General features: G+C 49.6%; 1 protein-coding gene across 1 annotated transcript; it reads right to left on the bottom strand.

Annotated features, from left to right (window-relative positions):
* Positions 1–1641: 1641 nt before the first annotated feature.
* Positions 1642–25174, bottom strand: vcanb (versican b). The gene is made up of 14 exons (XM_070989360.1): positions 25060–25174; positions 23690–23767; positions 22498–22938; positions 20406–20580; positions 19982–20109; positions 19352–19648; positions 13683–13690; positions 9035–9140; positions 8798–8911; positions 6417–6575; positions 5359–5441; positions 4268–4412; positions 3842–4024; positions 1642–3748 (listed from the first exon to the last, which is right to left on the bottom strand). Exons 2-14 carry the CDS (start codon positions 23754–23756, stop codon positions 3522–3524), a joined length of 2133 nt encoding a protein of 710 aa, XP_070845461.1. The 5' UTR covers positions 23757–23767; positions 25060–25174; the 3' UTR covers positions 1642–3521.
* Positions 25175–26224: the final 1050 nt, after the last annotated feature.

Genomic DNA, 26224 nt, shown 5'->3' with positions numbered 1-26224 from the left:
CCTCCAAATCTGTTGCCTTTTATTTTGTGTATAATCTTTGTTAATAACTGCAGCATACGAGGAAACCTTAGGGACCCGAAGACAAAAGGACAATAAAAGAGTATGAACCACGACTCTGCCTCCGTCTCTTTGCACAGGCCTCGCCGAGTTCACCTGCCATCCCGAATGCATCACGACAACTTTCGAGCAGTCGCTCTGCGAACGAGAATGAAAGTCAGCAGAGCTCACGTCGGCTGCAGCGGGCAGTAATTGGCTTTAGGGGGGCTGCTGGTGCCAGGTGGAGTTCCTGGGTAATGCAGTAATGTGCTCAGTGTGTTTCTAAAGGGAGGGGCACCGCCTGGACAAATGTTTTCCCCGCACACACACCGAGGCCATTCATGGTGCTGCTTTCAGTTGATTTTGTAGCTGAAATGCTGTTTTGTTTCCAAGCTGCTTTAGGAACCGAGTGACGGCATGCTGGTGACGCAGTGAATGTTTGATTCATGTTCTCACTCTGGTTTCCAGGAGGCTGTTAGTTGGAACGTGGAGAGGCGGGGTCACAGGTGTGAATGTAAAACATGACTGTAAAGTCTGTGCTGCGTTCAGGGACACAATGAGCCTCACTGCTGCTCTGACTGACACGTTCCTCCCTCTCCACGAACACACACACACACACACACACACACACACACACACACACACACACACACACACACACACACACACACACACACACACACACACACACACACACACACACACACACAGTCCTGCTGCCACAAACACTCACCACAGCACCAACTGTGGATTCATCCGCCTCTGAAAATAGTCCCCGATGAATGTTCGATTTCCCTCTGAACGTCTTGTTTTCAGCTCTGTTTTTGGTCTCCGCCATCATCTCCTGAGAGAAACTTCTGGCTCTTTAGCTGCTGAAGGCTCTTCTGTGTCCATCATCATCATCATCATCAACCAACAACCCAGACGAGCACCTGGACGAAGCCTTACGAAGCTTTTGGGCTGTGTTCTTCTTTGTGCTTCAGAAATGAAGCTTCGGGGCTTTTAACATCAGCAGCACAGCGACATCTGGTGGTTTGCAGGAATAACAGCAGCCACACCAGCTGCTGCTGATTGTACCGCAGTTTTAATCAAGCAATTCAATAATATGAAGAAATGCTGCAGGAAATTCACGTGTTTGTCAAACTAGCCAACATATGGAGTATTTATGTGACGTGTGTCCTCTGTGACACATTTCCCTTCATGGCTGACATTTATGTGACTTTTCATGAGCGGCAGTTTAATTCTCCATTAAGAAGTTTTTTATTGCAACACTTTATCTTATTTTACCTTTTATTGTTCTGCATCAGGTTGAAATATTCCTGTACTTATGATAGACTATTCCCAGTGCGTAATATTTTAAATAAAAACCAAAATAATGAGCTGAAAGACGCTAAAACACTCTGTGGAGCTGAGGGGAAGAGCAGAAATGGAAATAATTATCTGTGGGTTCATTACAGTAAGTGACACCTTTTACACTACAAATATCCATAGTTCATATAAAAATATTGATTAGTGCCTCCTCAGCAGGAACCAATGAGCTGAGAGCCGCAGACAGGAAGTGAGAGGCGGAGTGACGGGTGAAATAAAGCACACAAACGACAGGCTGTGTTATAATAGTTCCTATTATTGCACGCAGCTGACACTGAAACTGATGATGGACGATTTTACAGAGGAAGAAACAATGATTACATACAGAAAAGCTCATGTGCCTCAGATACAGTGAACCCCACCAACCACACGGAGTAGAAAAACATTAAAATATGCATATACACCCACAAACAAGATATAAGAAAGAAACTGTATGAAGAACATGAAGAAGAACCTTGTGTGTAGAAGTTTTCACATTCCCTCGTTCATCGGACTGAAAACAGATTCCAGATCTGCAGGAAAAATCATTTTGAACAATCAGGAGCGTTCTGGTGATCAATGATTGGCCGATTCTGCTGAGTCGCGATCAAAAGCCCCCGCAGAGGACGAGTACGACGGCAGCGTGGATCACATGACCCGACGTCTTCATCAGAGTCTGTAAACAGTGAGGAAGTCCTCATCAGCAGAATCACTGCGGTTCAATGAGCTTTATTAAAATCACAGTCCGTTCATAGTTTAAAGTATACAATAAGTTAAACTCATATGGCTTCATATAGTATCTATATTATAAACCCTATGATAACATCCCCAGCACACACACACACACACACACACATTCATCATAAACTCCTCTTCAGCCGTGTGTGTGTGTGCCGCTCTTTAAATCTCCCTTTAAAAACCTTTTCTGCGCTAAAACATTTGTACAAAAATCTACATGTGAAGTCGGTGAAAACGGGTCAGAACAACCAAACCGGGCCGACGCTCTGAAAATAAGTTACAGCGATGAGTTCGTGCTCGTCGTGCTCTGTGAGTGACATCGTCTTAAAACCAGCGGGCGAAAATAAAAAGAGGCAGAAACCTTCAGTGAACGATGTGTTGGTGTGTTAAAGGCGCTCTGTGGAGTTCACGGCCGCTCGTCCTCGCTGTGGAGCATCAGCAACGTCGAAAACGACTGGAGGGACTGCGACGACCTGCAAGGTGAAGGTCACATGACCGACGGACTGACCAATCAGCTGGATGCTGACGCGAGAAGAGAAGAAGAAAATGACTCAACTGTCCGTGAAAAGTGCAGAAAACTGTAAAAAATGTAAAAAACTTTAGCTGCTTTCCATCAGGGTGTTTTTACGCACATTTTCAAAATATCGCACTTAAAAAGTTTGATGCAAACAGCAATTTTTTTTTAAAAATCCTAAATTTTGCAGAGTTTTTTCAGCAGTTTTTCTGCTCGCTTTTTTGTGTTAATGCGTTAAATGGGAGACGGAAACACGTTTGAATAAGTTCTGACGGAGTGAACTCAAATAACTGGTGCTACAAAACCCGAAGAAGAAGAAGAAGAAGAAGACGACGAAGACGAAGAAGAAGAAGAAGAAAGAAGAAGAAGCAGGTGTGTGTCTTTCCGGATGTTCCTGAAAACATGGCCGATAACAGCTGACGTGAAAAAACAATTACTATTACAATTACACCCCAAACCAAACAAACTCCTACATCAAAGTCTCAAATTCTTGCAGAAATGATCTTTGAACAAACTAATTGAGCCTGGAGGGAAAAACACGGTGAGACACAGAGAGCGTGAACTCCACAGGGGACCTTTAAATTGACGGTTGGTGTTCAGGTCCTCTGTTGGACGTGGAGGACGGGACACGGCGGGTGCTTTAAAGAAGCCGTGAAGGCTCCAGTCTTCCTGTTTAGAGCGCTAACTTGCTAACTACAATGAAACTGGACTCTCACTGGTGTTACGGTTCAGGTCCTGGACTGCGTGAGGACAGTGTAGTGGTGAGACTTGTCCCTCGTCCTGCTGAGAGCCACTGACAGACAGTTCGGTGCGTCTCTCTGTCTGTCGATGGCTCCGGACCGTTTGGCTGCCATCGCGTCGCTGATTCACGAACCCACGGACCCGATCAGTGTCTCATCTGTCCCTCGCTGTGCATCTGATGTCTCTTCTCCCTCTGCAGCAGCAGAGGCTTCCAGATGTTCTGCAGCGCGTCGTAGCTTTGCTGCTGCTCGTGGTTTTGCTTGTGTTTCTGGCTCTTGCTGTGATGGATGTGGTGGCTGTGGTGGCGGTCCTGCTGCTCGTTGTTCTGGTTGTTGCGGCGCCGCAGACTAAATGACCTGTGGTAGGTGGCGGCTGAGGGCGCAGACGGGAAAGAGTGTTAGAAGAGCAAACATTTCAAAACACGGCCGTGTGACTCTGAAGCAAAGCTCAAACATGGCGACTCACGGCTTGTGCAGGTGACCCTCGGGACGTCCCATTGGCCATTGGCCCGGCAGCGTATGGTGGGGGTGTGTCTCTGGATGAAGCCCTGCTTACAGTGGTAGCGGAGCAGGGAATTGATCTCGTAACGAGGCTTCATGGCGCCAAACACGCGAGCGTCCTTCACCACAGGAGGCTGCCCACACGACACTGACGACAGAGCACAGACAGGCTTCACTTTGATGCTGCAGTAACACTTGTTGGCCACCGGGGGGCAGTGGAACAAGCCTCAACACAGCACTGACATATTATCCCTTTATGATCAGACGTTTCTCCTCCTCTGTGCACCTTGAGATGTGGTGAAAACACTCGGTTGATCATGTGTATCATTGAGTTGACTCTCTTTGAAGCGTGTGTGTGTGCGTGTATGTGTGTGTGTGTGTGCGTGCGTACCTGTCCCCTTTTTGCAGGTGAAAGTCAGGTGATAGTTGCAGGGCACGTCGTTCCACTGTCCTCCCTCGTGCCAGATCATCACCACGCAGTCCTCTCCGGACTGGAAGAAGCTGTCGGGCTGGTTCGGCCTCCAGTAGTCGTATTGCTGTCAGAACACACGTTTTTATTATTTGACTTTATTGAGAAACACCCAATAAACGCCCCAATAAACGTGGACGCATGACTTCATCCCTGCGGGGGGAGATTCCGGATTAAAGCTCTGCGTCGTATTTTCCTCCACTGTCAGGCTGCTCGCTGTTTGTGTGTCTCAGGGCTGTGAAACCACCACCTCCCTCATGACGAGGTGGTGCTGATTCGACATGTGTGACTGGTTGTAATTCACAGAAGGAGCAGACAGTGGAGCTGCTGGGACGTCCAACAGCTCAGCCCGAAACCAGCCTCAAGCTTTCTGCAGCTTCCAGAGGAAACCCACAAACAATCTGCCTGTTTGAGAACAAGACCGCAAGACGACGAACACATGGACGACGTGCTACGTGCACATGCTACGTGCTACATGCTACATGCTACGGCGCAGCCCCATGAGAGATCAGGGTGTGCCTCCATCTCAACGATAACACATTACAACAGCAGAGACCCCAGGATCAGATTTCAGGCTGTGCTCAGGTCTTCACCGCATAACTCAGCTCACATGTTTCAACAGCTGATGGTTCCCAGCAGACCGAGTGTGTGTGTGTGTGTGTGTGTGTGTGTGTGTGTGTGTGTGTGTGTGTGAGAGAGAGAGAGAGTGTGAGAAAGTGTCATCATGAAACACAGATGAGAGCGGCGGAGGGTCTGCAGAGCGGGAGCTGCGCCGCCGCTGCACACAGGAAGTGAGGTAGTGTTCTGTGTTTCTGGGTTAATTCTACTGAACAGCAGAAGGTTGACGTGAGTCCACTGTGAGGACGCTCCCGTCCTCAGGTTCAACAGGCAGCTGTCCAGCTGCTGCTGAGACATTTCAGTGTGGACCAAACAAGCAGAACACAACACTCAATTTACAGAGGACACGTGTTCATGAGACGTTCGTGGTTCATCCACAGACGCGTTTGTCTCACCATCGGCTTTCCGTCGGTCCATCTGAAGTCCCTCTCAAACATCTTGTCGTTGAGGCCGAGCCACTGGTAGTCACTGCCCAGACCTGCAGAGCAGAGCAGAGACCAGGATCAGTGCTGACCCGGGTCTGCAGAGGAGGCTGAGTGTGAACAAACGAGAGAGCAGGAGCAGAGGAGGCGTTCAGGCTCGAGTCCGTCGGCCAGTAAACAGAGAGCTGTGAACCGTCTGTGAAACTCGGATCAAAGGCTCCGTTTGTCCTGTTAACACTCATCAGCGGCTGGCCTCCTGCCAACGCGCTGCCTTCTGAAAGCGCTCGACTTTAAAACACTCACCGAAAACAAAGAGGCTGTAAAGGTGGAAAACACACGAACAGTCTGAACGAACACGACGTGTGTTTTAGGATAAACACTGAGTCAGAGATAAACAAGGAAGTGCTCTCAAAATTCATCAGCTGTCGCCTGAGGCAATGTGCCGGGCCTTCATCTTCATCTTCATCGGTCATTGTTTACAGCCCGATGAGCAACTGAACTTTCAAACTTGACAACAGCTCGACATTCTGGCTGATCTCTGTAAACAGACGTGTGCATATGAATTTAAACACATTTAAAAAAGCTAACAAACAGCTAATGGTCATCAGATGACAGCTGATTGGCTCTGAGGTTCAGCCAATGGTTCACTTCCTTTCTCTCCACATGGACTGTTTACCTGCGTACCCCCAACACCTGCTCAAATTTAACTGGTCGATCTGATCAGTGCAGACACATCAGTAACTCAGTTTGTGCAGTAAACCAGTAAAGTATGATGACGTTAGCATGCTAACATGCTAAAAATGGCAATGCTAACATTCCGATCTTTTGCAGACATCGTCTTTATCTTGTTTAATGACTACGGTTCATCTGAGGGGAGAATGAACGGCACAGTCATCCAGACATCTCACTAAAAGCCAAACGTGTCACCTTTGTGGAAAATACGGTCTCAGAGGGTCGATGCTCAACAGTCCATCTCATAGCTGTGAGCCGACTGCTGAGGACGCGGAGACAGAGTCACGTCCTGGACTTACGATTGACAAACAGCTGCTCCTCGTGCGACAGGATGCTGGCCAGGTGGGCGCCGTGCAGCCGACACTCCCTCTCCGCGGCGTCCCAGGTCCGGCGGTGCGTGAAGTACTTATAGCAGTGAGACTGAAACTTCTGCCAACCAAATCCACAAACCTCAGTGTCTGCAAGGACAAGGAGGGAGAGACAAAGAGTTAAAGGACGTCCTGAAGACGGACGCTGGCTGGTGGCTCACAGTTAGCAGAGACTTCATACTGCGCAGCTTTAACTTGATTACACACACACGTCGCCCACAGCCTGTCTGACAATCAACAAGCTGCAGCTGCACAACAACAACACGTCTGTTTGTTTGTTTGTTTGTTTGTTTGTTTGTTTGTTCATGGGGGGGACGGGGGGGGCTCACTCAATGAGCTAAGGAGCACACAGTCAGACTTCATTGACTTCATTAACCCTTACAGCTGTCCAGCTGTCTGCAGGTCAAACACACACACACACACACACGCACACACGCACACACACACGCACGCATGCACGCACGCACGCACGCACGCACGCACGCACGCACGCACGCACGCACACACACACACACACTCACACACACACAGAGCGACTGTCGGCCGTAGGATCAGCTCTCTGCTCTGTCAGATTCAGTCAACAGTGAATGTTTTGTGTCAGAGGCTTCAGTGCAGCTGTGACGGAGAGCAGCCACCTGGACGCTCAGGTGAGGCGTCATCGGTGCAAAGCGCTCAGGTGAGAACAGAAGGCCTGAACTCGGCTTCAGGACGAGGAGAGCTCGACTCAGTCTGAGGCAGAATTTCACACTGTTTACCGCTAATTCGATGCAACACAGCTGCAAAGTTTTCTGGGAAATGAAAGAAAAAGTTTTTTCCCTTTTTTTTTTTCCACTGACAGAAAGTTATGAGAGGACAGCTGCGTCTCAGGTCCTCTGTCTTCTGTCTTCTACCGCACAAACCCGGAAACACACTCAGTCCAGACAGTAAATCACATCTGAGTTTCTACATTATGTCCTCCACACTGCGCACACACACACACACACACACACACACACACACACACACACACACACACACACACACACACACACACTGCAGACGAGTCATCTGCTTTGGGGGATTTCCACTTTCTCTTCTCTCCACCTTCTACCAAGAATCCATAATGAGTTTCTAAATGTTCGTCTGTGGAAATGAGAAAAACTGGTCCAAACTGGTTTCCTTTCACTCTCCAGGATGCACTTAAAGCTGCAGCGCAGGACGTTTGTCTCCCCCTTCTGGCAGTGAGTGTAATTACACAAACGCTTGTCACCGCTGCAGCGACTTCACTAAAAAACTGAAAACACGAATATTTACCTGCCAGTGACGTTAATCCGCATCGTGTGAACTCAGCGAGAAGAGCTTGAATTTAACGTTCATTTATATGTCAAAGACCAACAGCGCAGCTTCAAGTACATGAAGTACTTGTACTCTACTCGAGTATTTCTCTTTTATATTACTTTGTACATTTAGGAGGTAAATGTTAAAGGTAAATACTTTTTACTCCTCGTCTGCAGATGACGATTTTAAAAACCTCAAACGAGAACCTAAAATCTAAAATCATTGCATCTGGAATAATTATGTTTTCCAGTTTTATACTTTCATGAAATCTTGCTGTTAATACTTCAGTAAAGTAGAAATTAGAAAAAAGTACTTCCAGCAGCTGTAATTGATGATGATGAGCAGTAAACGATCACAGATTTACTGTCCTCTCCTCAGCGAGCTTCATATTTCTGAACTCTCACCATCGAATCATCTGAACGTTAACTGAACGTCTTAAAGGCAGAAAGCTGCAGAGAAATTCACTGAAAAAACACCAACAAAACTTTAACAATTCATTTTTTGCTGCTTGAGAAATAACAGGCCGACTGTAACACGGTGATGGTCAGGACTCTCCCAGAGTTATGACTTACAATAACAACCAAAGCCGGCTGCAAAGAGCACACGGCCTTATCGCCTCACGTTTGAGTCTAAAAACATCGTACTGCTGCTCAAAGAACACGCGGAGAGACATCTCAAAGTCTATGAAAGCTGGTAGATTTTCATGGAAAGTATTAATCCCTGGAGGCTGCAGAGCCTCGATTAGCTGCTGAGTAATGGCAGAAACATTGGACGAGGAGCTGGAACTAATCTTCTGCAGAGGCGACGCCCAGCGCCGGAGGACAGCTGAGCGGCGAGCGCTGTCACGACTAACGGCCGCAGCCTGGATCTACCTGAGCGCCAGCGTGTGCTCTGACACCAACGCTACCTTTTACAAGCTTTAATACAGTCATCGTCCTCTCAGTGTTTGTCTGGATTTTGCACGTTCACGCCTAACAGCTCGTCGAGTGGCTGACCTTGTTCGCAGAGCTCTCCGGCGTAGCTGGGCAGGCAGAGGCAGGTGAAGGAGTTGACCCCGTCCAGGCAGGTGGCGCCGTTCAGACATGGGTTGGACTGGCACTCGTCGACATCTGCGGACACAAGCGTGTATTATTCCACCGTCCGTCCGTCTGTCGGCGGGTCCCTGAGGTTAAAAACAGGGCTGTGTGCTCGAGTGTGTGTGTGTGTGTGTGTGTGTGTGTGTGTGTGTGAACCTGTTTCACAGTGCTGTCCAGTGTATCCAGGTGTGCACACACAGATGTTCTCTGCTCCTTTCTTGTAGCAGGAGCCTCCATGCTGACACACACTGGTTGAACACGGCTGGAGATCTGCACAAAAGATGCAAAAGGAGATCCATAAAATCAAACCAGCGGCTGCTGCATTCGCGCTGCTCTGATGTACGAGCGGCTCGGTGGTTCCCAACAGCTGACCGCTCATTAAACCCTGAGCAGAGCTCGCTTAGCGACAGCAGCCAATCACAGCAGCTCACTGGTTACTTTGGTTGACGTGGTGCACATGTACTGAAAGAAGCACTAAAAGGAGTCTGTCTGTTGTTTCAGCTTCACAAAACCAAAGAGGAAAAGAATAAGGAGCGGATTAAACTGTTTGTGTGCGTTAGCATGTCAGGCTATTAGCTGAACACCTGCACACCTGGCACTTCCTCCAAAGCCAAGGAGCGTATCATTAGCCAACTACATTAGCAGAGGTACAGGTAACATCAGAAAAGCCTCATTCAGGACTGAAACGTAGCTGCTGCTAGCTGCTAATAACAAACTCAATGTCTGCTGTAAAGAAAAGAGAAGCTTCTTTTGTTTACTTATTATTATTATTATTATTATTATTATTATTATTATTATTTTGAAAGAAGAACTACAACAACTATCTGCCACATTAACACTTGTAGCCGTGTGTCCAGTGTTAGCCTGACGGATGTAGCGACGTTAGCTAAAGGAGGCTTCAGATTTCACTTCCTGGCACGCTTTCAGCCAGAGAGACGATGCTGTAAATAAGCTGCTGATGTTTCTAACGCTGTGAGGTCAAAGCACTGCAGTGACGTTCATGTACCTCTGACGTTCACCGTGCTGGCCTCCACAGAAAACGCCGAGTCGGTGCCGCTCTCCGGCCGCTCTGTGGTCACTTCTGGCATCTGAGGCCGTGACTCCAGCAGAGGTGGGACTAACTCTTTGTCATAGTTCGCAGAATCATCCTCTGATAGAGGGGTGGCGGCAGGGTCAGGGATCAGAGCCCACTGGGGGACGGAGTGGGGGCTGTGGTCGAACGTGTACAGAGGTGAAGTGCTGGAGAGCATCGTCTGGCTTGACGACTGCGTGGAGGTCGTGGTGGACTGCTCGGTCTGCAGCCCGTGACGCTCGCTGGGGTGCTGGGTGTGGTCCTCGGGGGTTGTGGGTTCGGGCTCGGCGGTAACAGAGGGATGTTTCTCATCATGTGTGGCAGAAAGGGAGGAGTGTGTGGAGTGTTGTGGAGAGCTCGGCTGTGAGGTGATGTCCTTAGTGTCTGTGGTGAGTGAGGTTTGGTCTCCAAAAGTCACAGCTGCCACATCTGGGAAAACAGTAACAGTGACCTCTGGATGAAGGTCAACCAGACCACCCTGCTCCCCAGACACCTCCCCCTCTCCGGACAGCTGCTCTGCACCTGAGCCTGCGTCTGGGTCAACGTCTGGTGGAGCCACCGGCTCCGCTGTGCCTCCGGTGCCTGCTGCAGGTCGAGGCTGCTGGGTGTGACGGGTGGAATACGTCGGCGGTAGCGTACTGCTTAATCTGGGGGTCTCTGGCGGGTCCACGTCCTGTCCTGAACCCTCGTCCTCTCCAGACGCAGACCCTTCCAAGTCTTCCGTCTGGGCCTGCGTGGTGGTTTCCTGTGACTGTGTCTCTGGGACGAGAGTAGGAAGCTCCGTCCCTCCGATTTCCGTCTCGTCGGTCATCACGGCGGACTGGCTGCCGGCGGCCGGCGTGGGCAGAGCGTCGTCTGCTGAGCCCTCCTCCTGCGTGGCTCCGGCCTCGTCGTCAGTGCCGCGGCTCGCTGAGCCCTCCATGTCCTCGTAGGTGGAGACCCCATCGGGGACAGGCTGGGAGACAGCAGGGACGGCTGGGCCTGATGGCGAGCTGGGTGCTGCTGATGAGACGGGGGGTCTGTACGGGGTCATGGTGGTGGTTCTTGTTGCTGTGTGATCGCCTGGTTCTTGAGTTTTGAGTCCGTCTGAGTCAATAAAGGCATCAGGGACCATTTCTGAGGCTGAAACTGCATCCGGGTACGAGTCTGTAGGACGAGAGACTGCATCACCGGTGTCCTCTGTGGGCGTCTCCTCAGTGTGGATGTGTATGGCACTGTAGTCAAAGGGAGTCACGCTCTCCTCCTCCTCCTCCTCCTCCTCCTCCTCCTCCTCCTCCTCCTCCTCCTCTTCCTCTTTTTCTTTTTCCACCTCACCTTCCTGGACAGGAGTGGCCGTCTCAAACTGATCTCCTCTGGCTTCCTGTGGCAGCTCTGGCTTAAACGTCACCTGAACAGATCAGAAGAGGAGAAAATGAAGGACTCAGTTCAAAGTTTAATCTCTGTTGTCTCAGTCGTCCCTCGGATGGACGCTACCTCGTGCTTTCCGTTGACGAAGCTGACCGTCACGGGCAGGTTGATGGGAACTGGCTCCAGAGGGTCGACGTCTCCGCTGCCCTGCACAGCCTCACTGGTCACATGTGAAAGGTCGGTGATCTGAGGGAAGCTCGGATGGGAGCCGACGACGCCGGGCTGGTTCAAGATGTCCAGGATACGGTCGACTAGAGACACACAAGAAGGGACAAATAAGACGGCAGAGTTCAAAAGTAAAACAGAGACAATAAAGACGACAGTTATTCCTCCACTGCTGCACCGTGACGACGGGTTGATGTGGAAACCGTGTATTTCTGTGTCTGTAGTGAAAAACGAGCTGTTTCATTACATTGTTTTCTGTACTTTGACGTTCTTCAGTCCACAGATCTTAACACAGCCGTCAGCATGACGCAGTCAGTGAAACAGCTCTGTGAAAACACAAGAGCTCTTTGAGCACGAAGTCATAAATGTGCACAAAAAACAAAAAAACGCACAAAGAATAATCGTTAGTCGCAGCCTAAACTTATCGAATGTTAAGTCTGAAAATCAATCGACCAAAACTATGATTTTAATCATTAAATATCCCAAAAATATCCAGAGAAGGGATAAATGAGGTCATCTTGAACCTTGACACTGCACCAGTGTTCTGGTCTGAAATACTGGACTTTGTGTATTAAAGTGAGTAAACGTGTAATTTATGACGTCAGAGTGTGGATTTAGTGTTCAGCCACTCTTAAAGGCAGATATGAGCGGTTTGCTTTGGTTGGACGGTTTCAGGTTTGAAGCCGAGTGTTGAAACCACTCGATGGCTCAGCTGTCGTACTTCAGGATCTCAGATCAGCTCATTTCTGATGTTTATGACAAAGAGCCAAAGTGCATCTCTGGATGTTAACAGTCAGCTCAGGATGAAGGTCAGCCGCTGCCGGGGGCTGCTCTCGAACACAGCACGCCTGTGTCTCTTCATTAAGGCCTCATCGTACACATGGAAGCCATATCGCAGGAAGTGGAGTAAAAACTGCAAAACGTGCCGCGAACGCCGGCCTGAGACGCACGCTGGGACCGACTGGAAGCTTCTCTTTGAACGGGACAAATCCAGTTAACCGCAACATGTCGCCCAAAGTCAAAAAAGCCTGCGTGTGACTCAGAACGAGCCGCATGAAACAGGAAGAGGTTTCATTAAAACACTCAACACTTCAATTCTCCTGATTTCCTCAAGACGTGGAAACGGTGAGTGAGGCCTCACAGATCCAGAGCGGCTTCACGCGACCACAGATGAGCTCTGCAGCACAAGTAAATTTACTCAAGTACTGACAACTGCCCCCCCCCCACCTAAAACAGAGCCTAAAACCTGAGGATGGTGTTAGAAACTGAGCACATAAACAGAGTTTTTACCCTCGCAGTGATGGAAAGACTCCAGGAAGCCAACTGGTTTTCGTGCCAGCTGGAGGCTCCAGGCAGCTTAGTTTAATTTAGTTTAAGTAAATGATTATCTTCTCTCATACAGAAATAATCCAAAACAAAAGCTTTTCAATACTTTTTTAAATTGAAATTCTGTTTGTCTTTGACATTTGGCAAAACCAAGACTGTGACTGAATGAACCGTGAGCTTTATCGCGTCCTCGCCGACGTTTCCACGTCAGTGACGACTTAAATTTAGCTCGTGGTTGAAAACTGATCCAGGACCTGCCGTCAAACCGTAGAGGAAGCCTGTCGTGCATGTTTAGCTACATGCAGCTGAAGCAACGATATGATGGAGCCGTGAAAACTGCTGAAACATCAGGAACCGAGAAAACATCCCTGCAGTAGTTTCACTGTCACTTTAAGCTGAGGCTCGGGCTGTGGGGCCCCCTGAGCCCCCCGGGCCCCTGGGCCTGTGCCCGGTGAGCCTGTTCAGTAATTCATCCACGGTGGAAACACGACTAACTCTGACTAGAAAGAAGGAGATTGTTGGGGATTGTTAGTTACGGCAGTCCGGCCCCTCCCCAGAGGAAAGACTATAAAGGTCCACAATTTGTGGTTTGAGCAGATAATCAGCCTGGAAGCTGAACGCAGCCGCCTGCTGAAGGGAACGGAGGTTAATCACTCGGTCGGGCCTCCGGCGAGTCTGCGAGTGTGGAGGAGAAAGAGAGGTGAAGGGAAAGAGTCGCTGCTCTGATGAGCATTCAGAGGCTCTGCTTTCCCACCGGAGACACTGTGATGTGTTTACAGTGCGTTTAGCAACAAAACTGGCCGAGCAGAGACGACTGACTTCATAACTTTCCACATCTGGATCTGCAAACAGTGTGTGTGCGCCTGTGTGTGGGAATCTGTCAGCATGCAAACACGAAGGTAAAAAACTCCATTAGCTGTTTCCTACGCAGACGACCAACAGCACTAAATCAGCCGCAGCAGATTACGGTAAAGTTCCCCACGTAAAGAGCACGAGGTCCTTCTGACAGACGGATGTCCTCGCTGAAAGGACGAAGTGTTTCGAGTGAAATGTGAGTCTGTCGGGTCCCAAAGCACAAAAGGCTCCGAAAAGCTGCCGAGGGAAATCCATGAGAGCAAAGGAAAGAGGAAATACGAGTTGGAGTTCAGTCGAGGTCTGAGATGTTCAACAGAAGGCTGGTCAGAGGTGCTGGTCATACTGGTCTGTCTGCAGTCAGAGCCTGACAAAGCAACACGAAGATGGTTTCCACCAACACGTTTTAGTGTTTGTCAGTCAGGACGGAGGATGAACCTCACGACTCAGACAGCACACTGAACCACAGCTCAGTAAGCGTCTGGAGGGAGAACCCTGCAGATCCAGAGAACGCCAAATGTTACATGTCCCAAAACAAACATGGACGCCAGCCAGCAGCTTGCTGAAAAGGACAAAAAAGGCTGCAGAGATTCTACAAAGAGTCTACAGAGGAACTATATCAGATGAAGCTAACTTCAGCTAAAGCTTATTTACAGGTGAGGACTGAGGACTCTTTACATATCACTCACTGTCTGATTTCAGCCGACACTCACGGACCCAGACTGGAACAGACCTGGTCCCACCTGGTCCCACCTGGTCCCACCTGGCCCACCTGGCCCACCTGGCCCACCTGGCCCCACCAGTCGTCACACCCACATCAGATTCACTATCAGAGAAACAGTCTTGATGCACGTCCCCGCCTTAACTCACCTGACTGATTCTGGTCGTGCACATTGACGATGATGAGATGGAAAGGGGGTTTGGCTGATGACTCTCCATCTACAGGTACGGTCGCTGATTGGTCCAGATCAGACGTCAGCGCAGTTCCAGGGGTGACGTCCTCTTTAAACACGACTGCGGGTTGCTGCCCCGCCTCTGGGGTTTTGGCTGGGACACCTGGTTCTGGGGTGTGAATTTCAGGGATGACCACCTCTGGAGAGATCTGTAGAAGCTGTGATGGTCTCGATGTGGGTTCTACCCCCTGTCCTGACCCTGTCCTGGTCTCTAGAAGCCAGCTCGGTCTCGATGTGGGTTCTACGCCCTGTCCTGACCCTGTCCTGGTCTCTAGAAGCTGTGATGGTCTCGATGTGGGTTCTACCCCCTGTTCTGACCCTGTCCTGGTCTCTAGAAGCTGTGATGGTCTCGATGTGGGTTCTACGCCCTGTTCTGACCCTGTCCTGGTCTCTAGAAGCTGTGATGGTCTCGATGTGGGTTCTACCCCCTGTTCTGACCCTGTCCTGGTCTCTAGAAGCTGTGATGGTCTCGATGTGGGTTCTACGCCCTGTCCTAACCCTGTCCTGGTCTCTAGAAGCTGTGATGGTCTCGATGTGGGTTCTACGCCCTGTTCTGACCCTGTCCTGGTCTCTAGAAGCCAGCTTGGTCTCGATGTGGGTTCCACCCACACCTGCGTCGGGCTCACCACTGCTCCCACCTCCGCCCCGCTCGAGCTGCCATCGCTGCTGTCCCCCTCCCCGCTGCCGCTGCTCTCACCTCGGCCTGACCCCGCCTGGCCTCCCTCCTCTCCCCCGTGGGGGATGTCGAGGTGGGCGGGCTGCGACCGGGTGGTGGGCAGCGGAGGGAGCTGCATGGGGAGCAACGCGTCTCCTCTAACTGGTACCGACTCCACCTTGTGTGAGTCATTAAAGTCTTGAACGTCATAGTCTTCTACCATTGGAGTGGGGGTCACAGGGGCTGCGGTGTGGTCTGCGTGGGGGGCTCCGTGTTGGTCTGGTGAGGCTGTGTGTGGTCTCTGTACAGGATTTGAGGTTCTTGCTTGGATTTCAGCTCTTTCAGGACCTAAAAGCAGCCCAGGTGTTGAAGTCTGCGGAGCGTATGTGGGGCTGTCAGGTTTATACTCAGCGGGGGTCATCGGTGGACTCGTGGTCTCTGGTGGTTTGGCTGTAAGAGAGGGAAACAGAGAAGAAGAAAGAGGGTTTAAAACCTCAGCACAGGATCCTTGTTCATGCAACAAATGATCAAAGTCATCAGATTCTGACGCGATGTTGACGCTCGCTCTCTGTTTGTCTTCTGGGTTTGTTTTCCGGACAAACGTACGGCGTCAGCTCGCCCTCAGGTCTGCTGCTGAGGGGAGTCCTTCGCTTCACGTGGTTTAATCCAGACCTCACAATCTGGATCATCGAATCATTGTCACATGATTCATGTTTGTAGGGAGGCAGCAGGAAGTCAGCCAGAGAAGAGCTCGATGAGCGCTTTCACTCCAAACCTGGAGTGTTTGCCCGGTTACAGACAGATGACAGATGTTGAGACATTTTACTAAAAAACCTCATGGTGGCGCTAGAGATAAAGTCAGTGGGATCACAAAAATCTTTTATCCGCTGGGGACCATGAACGTCTGCGCGAGATGACAATCCATCGACCAGCTGACGCTTCAGTCGACGCAGGTCCTTAAAACTGCTGCAGCTCTGATTTGTGCATCTGAATGACTTCAGCAGCTAAGACTCATGGGTACTGTAGTGTTTAAAGCCACCCTGATGGTAGAACAGGACCTCTGAAAATATGATGTCCATAACATAAACTACAGTCTAAAGACATGGAGGATGATATCGTGAAAAGCAAACTTTGATGTGAGAACAGCTGGATTTAACGGACATAACGACATCTCTGCTGTATTTGATGATAAATGACTGAAATGTCAGACTTCTCTCTGAGATGACCTCTGGATTCGGTGTCAGGTCGAGTCCTCAGAGTCTGACCTGGTGTCTGAAACCACGTCCAAGAGCTCAAACGAGCTCTACACAAACCTACATGATAAATCATGTTAAAAATAGTGGATAATAGCTGCCTAAAGAGGCAGAAAATCAGCCTAAAAGCTTTAAAATGCTCCACAGCAAAGCAAATATAGCTACACCATTAGTCATCGGTGGGTTAAAACGAGTCTGGGTTCAGTCAAGTCAAACTAACATCAGTTATTTCCCAGAGAAATGTTTACAGAATGAATCAGTATTGTCGTGACTCATTGAAAAAATAAAAGCAGACTATCTGGAAAAAGCTAATCAGCTGCTGTCAAACTGCCGTGAGCTCGCAGCCGGCTATAAAAGGACATGAAGCAGCTTTGATTTTTGAAACATGAAGTCACCTGTCAGAAATAAAGCGGCTGCCGTAACGGTCGCCCGAGCCGTGTTTCAGGGACGCGATGTGAGCCGGCGTGTCCCGCCGAAGCCTGAAGTCAGACTTCGTTCCCTCTAAACGGGCAGTATTTACGGCTCCACTCGGACCGTAAAGCTTTTGTTGTAAAGAGCTCTTCAAAATAGGCCGTGATGCTCGCAGAGATTTATATCTCATTATGATGGAATACATACCACATGAGCCACGACTCGGACTCTAAACACACACAATGCAGCCTTTGTGTCGGCCCGAGCGCTGAGTTCATGGAGTGAGCGTTTTGGGAGTAAGCAGCGGGCTTTGAACGTCACTGACATAATGTTTTAATAAACGCTGCGTAATGGACTCCCCTCCACCCTCCACCCTCCACCCTCCACCCTCCACCCTCCACCCTCCACCCTCCACCCCTCCCTGCCGGCTGTCGGGGCCACGTATGGATGGATGGGAAAGGTGGGTGGGGTGGTCTTCCTCATGCACATATGCAGCAGTAAACTGTAAGAACATTTACTGAAGTATTAAATGCAAGTTCGAGGTACTTTACAGGAGTATTTCCAGTTGATGCTACTTTATACTTCTGTTCCACAACATTTCAGAGGGAACACTGGATTTTTTTACTCACTGCATCTATTTGACAGCTTCAGCTACTTTTCAGATCAGGATTTTACTTAAAAAGAACATTTTGATGAGCTTATAAAATACTTGTTGAGTTGTTGAAGATGAAATCAGTGAAGCAAGAAAAGCAAAAGTAAAACTTCTGCTGCATGAATTTTAACTGCATTTCAGAAAACCAGCCTGATCTGTTTTAGCTTTTATCATGGAGACAAACAGCAGGTGGAGCTGATTCTGCAGGCGAGCCATTAAACCACCACAGAAGAAGAAGAAACAACATAATGTTGTCGCTATGAGAGCTGCAGCCCAAGCTCAGATGATGGAAAACATGATGGAAATCAGACTTCTGTTCGCTTCATGTGCTCACGTGAGGAAGCTCACAGCCTCCTCATCCTCCTCCACACAGATCTGATGCTTTCAGCTCTTCGCTGAAGAGACGAGCGTTTGGTCACATGACTCGTGGACGTCATCGCTCAGTCTGTTTCCTTTCACTTTCTTCCATTATTTTATCATTACATCAAGTTTTCCGCCTCAGCCAAGAGGAGAAACCTTCTGGCAATATTTCCTCCCATGATTCATCTCAGACCCCTCAGACTTATCTGGGGCCCTTTGGAGGGGCCCGACCCCCGGGTTGGGAACCACTGGACTAAACTCTTTAACTGCAGCTGATTATTATTTTCCTTATCGATTGATCTGCAGTGAACCCAAAGAGTCGTTTGCAGCAGTGAATCAGTCACAGGAGGCTTCTTCATGCAGTACTTCTGATACCTGCAGTACAGTTTCTGATAGTACTCGTGTACTGCAGTCGAGGATGTGAGTACTTGTTCCAGCTCTGCTCACAGCGAAGGTGTTTATTGGCCGCCGTCTCGGGGGATTGGCTGCGGTCTGTTCTGCTCTTTCGCACCACGAGCAGAGTCCGGCCGCAGGCTCGGCCCTGCCCAGATATGATGTCATGTTTTTGGCGAGGGGTCCGGCTGGTCTGGGGTCTGTCCTCGTGCCGTCTCTCCTGCTGCTCTGCCACCTCACCGAAGGCTTGGCAGACCACATTACACAGCTCTCAGGTGCACTGCCAAACATCTGGCTGTTTGCAGTGTGATCACCTGCAGCGCTGCAGACTGGGAGCTCTTCATCGGCTGCTTGCCTTCCTCGCTTTGCACACTGACCTCCGCTCTCTCTCTCTCTGAAGCCTTTTCACTGACGTAGATCTGCTCCCCCTCTCCTCCACCCTCCCCTCCCTGTGTTTGGGCAGGGTCCAGCTGTGAAGCATTAGGGACCTGTCCCCTTTCTGCTGGATCCATGTTGGAGTGCGTGAGCTGGGTTTTCCCCTCATAAAGTGTTGCCCCACCACAACCAGGGCAGCGAGAGTTGATCCTTCCCTTGTTTGGGTTTCATGCTCTTTGTTCTCGTCCGCACGCGTTCAAACGGCTGCAGGTCGTTCGTGTTCGAGCTGCAGCTCTCCGTGCTTCGTGTCTGAAGCTCTGAAGGTGCAGCGCTGACCGACATTTGAGCCGACGCCGAGAGAGAAGGAGGAAACCGGCGAGTCTGAAGACACTCAGCCACATAAAGTGACTGAAGAGACAATTTTACCTGATAGTTTCCCTCACTGAGATGTTGCTGTGACGTCCTGAAGGGGTTGTGACACACTGGCCAGTTTTAAGTGTGTGTGTGTGTGTGTGTGTGTGTGTGTGTGTGTGTGTGTGTGTGTGTGTGTGTGTGTGTGTGTGTGTGTGTGTGTGTGTGTGTGTGTGCTTCAGCCTCACCCTTGAAGCAGAACACTCCGTGCCTGTCAGCGGGGTCGGGGAAGCCGGTCTGGTTTTCGTACTTGTAGAGCGTGCGGACCCCCAGCAGCCCTCCCCCGCACTGAGGCTTGGGCATGGTGATGGGGTAGCGGACGCTGCCGTCGGACAGCCAGCCGTAGTCGCAGCGGTTCAGCCCCGCCCTCCAGGCGGCGAACAGCTGACCGGGTGACGCCATGACGGCGTCGTGCTTCTCGCACTCATCCCTCGCCTGCTGCAGGGTGAGTTTATCGCTGACAGAGGACGGATAGAAGACCTTGCCTGTGGACAGAGGACACAGAGGGACAAGGTGAAGTCATGTTAAAGGCTTTGATCGACCAGTCAGCTGCAGAGCTGAGCAGATCCTGGTGCAGCTCAGGTGACTGTCAGTGCTGCATGATGGTTTAACTGCTGGCCTCTTGTCAGATTTCATTTCACTGTCTTTACATTATATTCCTCTTCTGTCCAAAGCGAAAATGGTTTATTATTGTTATATTTAAGCTGCTGGAAGGTCTATTTTTAGACAGCTACGCTAGCTGTTTCCTCCTGCCTCCACTCATTATGCTAAGCTAAGCTAACACTTCCTTCCTCTAAACGTGTGTGTTTGTGATTTACCGTGGAGTTTGTCTACATAGCAGTACACGTCGAATCTCTCGGTGGGGTCGCGGATGCCGTACGTCCTCACACCTGGTCTGTTCATCAGATCACCTGCACAGCCAGCACGGGGCACTGTGATTGGATATCTGAAAAAACAATAAAAGCAGGACAGAGAACTAAGTTTTCAAGCTAATTCAGTCGTTTCTGTCGATACTCGAGCCCTAAAAGTGATCAAATCTGCACATTTCCACCTGCTTCCAACAAAAATCTACCTGTTTGAAGAAGGCAGGTGTTCACTGCAGGAACCAAGAAAAGTTCAACCTGAAGTGGATTTACACTGAAAACACGTCGAGGTTTTCTTCTTCTTAAAATCAAGCTGTAAACATTCAGACGCTGACAGAGATGTCTGCACAAACTGTGTGTGAGGTGCGTTCGGACACACCTGACCGACTGGTCGGACAGCCAGCCTGCGTCACATTGGTCCAGGCCGTCCTCAAAAGCGGCCGTCAGCTGTTCAGGCGTGGCGATGGCGGCGCCGGCAGCGCGACACGCCTCCACAGCTTCAGGAAAATCCAGAGTGTAGCGGCTGGTCGGCGCTCTGTAGTGGAACACCACACCTGAAGAGAGATCCAGCAGGTAAGCACACAGGTGACGGAACGATCACATGACTTCGTGGGTTCTCACAGGACGCCGCGAACACGTGATGATCTTCTAGAATATGATGATGGAGTATTTTCACAGTGGTATTAATACTTCTTATTTTCCAGTGAAGAGGAAGCTAACGTCTTTTGGCTGCTTTCACACGATGGACGCCGAGGAAATGAAGTCACCTGTTCACCTGCTCTACCTGGATTACATTAACACGCTACGAGAAACTGAAGACCCCGGCTCGCTGTGGGACAGCGTGCAGAAACTCAAGCCGCCGGGCCCTTTCAGCTGTCATCCGGGCTCTATATGAAGCTGTTGTGTGGGTCATTAGCTCTTTATCTTCAGCTGGATGGGAGGATTATTTCTCCTCCGCGAGGACGTCCTGGCAGCGCTGCAGGACGACGTGAATAGATGACTGAGCGGTTAAATGGAGAGTTGTGTGTCACTCATAGGGAGCGTCTTTGTGTGGAGCTGCTCAACAACGAGTCCTGTTCAGTATTAATGTGGAATCTGTGGAAATGCTGGGAGCGAGCGCTGGCCCCCAGCCCCATATGGCTCTCTGCGGATCCTGCTCGATGAACTCTGATGGCCGAAGCCCAGAAATCTTTAATATTCACGACTCTTTAACACAAGACGTAACTGTGACTTTCATACAAACATCTATTTATGCTGCAGGATGAATCACATTCGAGTTTTCATGCTTTAAAACCTGAAAACCTGAGCTGAAGCCATCAGTTAGCGACGAGCCGATCGAGTTTAGCTTCCCAGCTGTGAATATATATACAAATATTTTTCACAGTAAACTATGATCTTTGGCTTCAGGGCTGCTGGTTGTTCACCACGCTGAAGGTTTTGGGCTTCATTTGACTGCATGTGATGTGAAAGATCATTCAAGATGTGCAGCGTCCCTCAGCTTCACAGAGCTTTTTAGCATCTTTAGCTCATCGTTTCAGTTTTACTGTTTTGGTTGAGGCGGCTGTAAAAAGCCTCTATACGCCTGCAAACAGCAGACAGACAGACAGACAGACAGACGAGGAGCGGGTGGAGACCAAAGACAGAGCTGTCCACATGGACGACCCTGATGCTCTGTGACTGCTGGATGTGCAGACAAAAAAATGTTTGCTGACACGTTCAACATAAAAACTTTACAAGGTGATAATACACCAGAGTGTGTTCACAGCAACTCGCCCCAAACTGACCAAAAAATAAACGACAGCAGGTTTAAATCAGCAGCGTCGCTCAGAAACATCAGTGAGTGAAGCTGCAGCAGCAGGAAAAACGAGATTTACTGCTGATGGATTTAACTTCACATCCTCAGAGGGCTTCGCAGTTCTTTCATACTTACAGTCTCACTTTAAACCTGATTTTTTGGCCACTAGGGGGCAGCACAACACTGACGTATCACCACCTTATACAGATGTTTGAGGCGACCATGTTTTCAGTTTCTACAGCAGACACGGAGCGACATGATCAGACCTGTGGACTCCAGTATTCTCTCTTTTTGCTCTGTTTTTGGTCTCCACCTGCTCCTCAGGGGAACATCTGGCTCTCTCTTTGCTGTTTGCTGCTCAGCAGGCGGAGAATGAGGCTTTATCTCAGCTTGTTGCTCCTGTGGGCTGTGAAGCCAAAACAAAGAGCTGAAAGATGCTAAAACATCCTGCAGAGCTGCAGAGCTCTCCGCGCTACACCTTCTGATCCATAGTCAACATGAACTTGTTGATCAGTTATTGATTAGTGCGGCTTTAAAGGACGCAGTGTGTGAGGTCATGTGATAATCCGTCTGCCAGCTTCACACATCTGGATTCAGTCACTGAGGACTCTCCGTGTTTAACTGTTCATCTGACCCATAAAACGCAGAGCTGGCAGGGTGCGTTTGTTTTACTCACCGCTGACGTTGAGGCTGACGGTGTCCTGGCTGTCCTCCATCCCGTGCATGACCTCACAGCGGTACAGCCCCGCATCACTCGCCCTGAGCTGCACCATCACCAGAGAGGCGTCCCCGACTGACAGCGGGTGGCTGGGCACCGACACCCTGCTCTTGTACTCCTGCCCCACCTTGACCACCCCTCCCTGCGCCACCAGCACCACCTTCTCCCCCTGCCCCTCCAGCTTGGTCCACTTGATCCTCAGCTCGCCGTCCGGAGTGGCGGTGGCGTCCCCGGGGAGGAGGAGTCCAGGTGTGGCAGCTGGAGTGGTGTGTGAGGGAGTGTGTGTGGAGCTGCTGGGAGAAACCGGCGTTATGGAGAAGTGGCACGGCAGCACCACCCTGCCTGCCAGCGAGCCGGTGGAGGGAGGGTTCTGCTCCATCCTCATGGAGGGAGGTGAAGCTGGAAGACAGGAGTGAGTGAGTGAGTGAGTGAGTGAGTGAGTGAGTGAGTGAGTGAGTGAGTGAGTGAGTGAGTGAGTGAGTGAGTGTATAACATAATCATTCATCATTGGGGCGGCTGTGGCTCAGGAGGAAGAGCGGCTCGCCTGCTGATCGCAGGTCAGCTGGTCTGAGATCAGATGGTGGAGAATGGAAACAGATAAAGATGATTTATGGTTGTTGATCTGAGTGAGCTCTGAATGCAGGAGTTTTACTTGTTGCTTCATTTGCTTCAGCTTAAAATCTGAGAAGAGCTGCAACTGAAGATTAATTCATGATCATTTCGTCGTTTTCATGATGAAATATGAACATATGTGACAGAAGAAGCAGAATGAGCCGTGATCTTTTTAACCCAGGACTTCTTCCACCTGGAATAAAAGCAGTTTCTCCAAACTGCTGCAAAACACGACGAGCAGCTGACGTAATGCACGAAGCAGCTTTCGCTTCTGAAAGCGTCCAGGAGCAGAATCAGGCCTCAGAGGAGGGACTGGCAGCAGAGCAGAGGCTGGCGTCCCTGCAGGAAGCTGTGTGTGCGTGTGTGTGTGCGTGTGTGTGTGTGTGTGTGTGTGTGCGTTGGAGTGAAAATCATTTTCCACTTTGTCAGCCTTGGACCTGCACTCTGCTCGTGTGTTGCTACGTCTTCCTCAGAGAGAAAGAATGAGGAAGTGAAGAGAAGGTGACGGTCTCATTGCATCATTTCCTGTCACACTCACCTGGCTGAGGACGAGCAGAACACACACACACCAGGCAGAGCAGGTGCGTGAGGATGTGTGGAATCATCTCAACACAATCTGTAGAAGAAGATAAAGAGAAAGTCACTGCGAGTCCTGTCCTTCACGACAGATTTCAGGTACTTCACTCGTCTGACTTAAAGCTGCAACAGAAATAAATAAAACAAGCAGTTTTAATGTATTTCCATGTGATGTGGAAACTTCTACCACTCGTTTTTCATTATCTGACATTAAGCTACAGAAGAACTCAACGAAGAGTCGAGAAAATGAGGATCAGATCATTAAACTGCAGCTGACAGCTTCAGATTCTCTACCTGTCTTATGAAGTGAGTGAAATTAAAGATGAACGCCTCAGAGAAAATAATACAGGTTTATAACATATGATAATGTCACAACCTTAAAATCTTAAATCCTTAAAACATAAAAATACTTTGCTTTTGATAAGAATTTGTGAGATTTTGTTCCCACAGGAAAGTTTATCCTGTTCAAACTGAGTGCTTCTCTCTCATTGGTAAATCTCAGTGTTTGGGACCTGGAGGCTTGTCTGAGTTTCATACCGGATCCTGATTGGCTCCGGGCGAGTTGTGATGTCATAAACCCTGCAGGTACACGCAGGTGTTAAACTGAGATTTAAGGTGAGGTAGAGAAACTTTCCTCCTTCAGCAGATGAAGGTGGAAACAAACTGTGAGCAGTGAAGAATCAGTGAAAGTGTTCATGTTCGAGGAGCTGGAAGCAGAAAATGACTGAAATGATTCACGATTGGCTGCTGCTGCTTAATTTCCTGTTGCTGAAAGTTACAGCTAGAGGTCCTGCACACACACACACACACACACACACACACACACACACACACACACACACACTCCGTAAGCCTGGAAACAGCTCACAGTAAAGCTGAAAGCTGGCTAATGATCATTTATTCTAATTAATATATTTCGTGTTTTTAATGTCTTTCCACGAAGGAGCTCTATGTTCAGAATCATTTCTGAATGATCTAATTTCTCTAATCTAATTTCTAAGATGTCAGTGAGTTTAAAAAGGCTTCAGAGACAGATGTGGTCACATCTGGAGCAGCAGCGGATCAGAGCAGCTCAGCTGATAAAGCTTATCAGGAGGTTAAAAGCTGTCAGTGGAGTAAACGGACCTAATTGGTCCCCAGTGTCTCTCTATCAACGGGCTCTTATCACTGAGTTTATCAGTGTGGGAACAGTCCTGCCCCCCCTCATAAAAACCAGCTGCTCCGGTGGTCAAACGGACTCAAATCAGCATCAAACTGCGCAGAAACAGCGAATCTCACGCACGTGCATCCATCATTAAACTCAACAGAAAGCGCTAAAATTCAGCATCTTACCTCTGAAATCCTAAAAAAGAAGAAGAGCAGAAATCCAGCTGTCCTGCTTCAGTTTGTCACTTTCAACTTTTCCAACACAAAGTCCCGGAAAGCTGCGGCTGAAGGCGCGTGCGTGCGTCCGCGGCGCGGCTGAGGTCTGCGGGTCCGACCGCGTCCAGCTCCCAGCGCAGGCTGCAAGTTCAAATCCACTTTACACCCGCTATTATCCCACATGAGGAAGAGGAGGAGGGGCGCACATGTCCGCACACCCCCCGACAATACACCGCCCTGAGAGAGGGAGGGAGAGGGAGAGAGAGAGAGAGAGAGAGAGAGAGAGAGAGAGAGAGAGAGAGAGAGAGAGAGAGGGAGGGAGGGAGGGGGGGTGCAGGAGGAGGTGAGACTGGGGAGAGCCTGATTGGCAGAGAGACTGAAGGAGAAAGAAGCGAATGAGTGAAAGACTGAGACACTGAGACAAGAGGAGACAAAGACATTAAAGGGAAGTCCACACATTTGTCAGGACTCCTCCATGAAGACAGAATCTCCTGAGACTCTTCATCCTGAGCTCAGTCATCCTCCAAAAACACCGGCTCCTACATTTCCCATAATGCAACTCCATAGCATCTTTTCATCAGACTCAGCCTTTAGATAGAAGACTCTGCCAGTCCAGAATCATGGACCCTGATCCAGAATAAAGCAGCAGAGAGCGGACTTGAACCTGGGGGGCATTAGTTAAGGCAGTAGAGTGAGCCTGGTGGTCTGACAGCGCCTGAAGCCCCCTCCTCATTCCAAAGTGACTCTTCTAAACACGATAGCTGTAGAACAGAGTGCCGACAGGAAGTGACATCATGACTCTGAACACTGATCCTGTGTGTGGACGAACACCTCTGACCTGCAGAAGTCACTGGACGACAGGTCACATGACCGAGCTAGCTTCAAGCTCACCGCTGCCTTCAGACAGAACCAGTAGAACCACAGTGACAGACCAGTTGGCCACCATGAACAGCTGCAGAGCAGGATTCACGTCGCTCACACTTCTCTTTCCAGACTCTTCAAACCAAACCGATTATTCAGGTGATGTTTGACAGAGCTGCTCAGGAGCTACAGGAGACGTTCTGTGCCGTCGTTCCACAGCAGAACCCCCCGTTCCCCTTTCAAGATAACAAAAACACAGAAATAACAAACAAAA

The sequence above is a fragment of the Chaetodon trifascialis genome, chromosome 20 (genome assembly GCF_039877785.1).
Source record: "Chaetodon trifascialis isolate fChaTrf1 chromosome 20, fChaTrf1.hap1, whole genome shotgun sequence".
Lineage (NCBI taxonomy): Eukaryota > Metazoa > Chordata > Actinopteri > Chaetodontiformes > Chaetodontidae > Chaetodon > Chaetodon trifascialis.
This window is presented reverse-complemented; position numbering and strand designations above follow the sequence as displayed.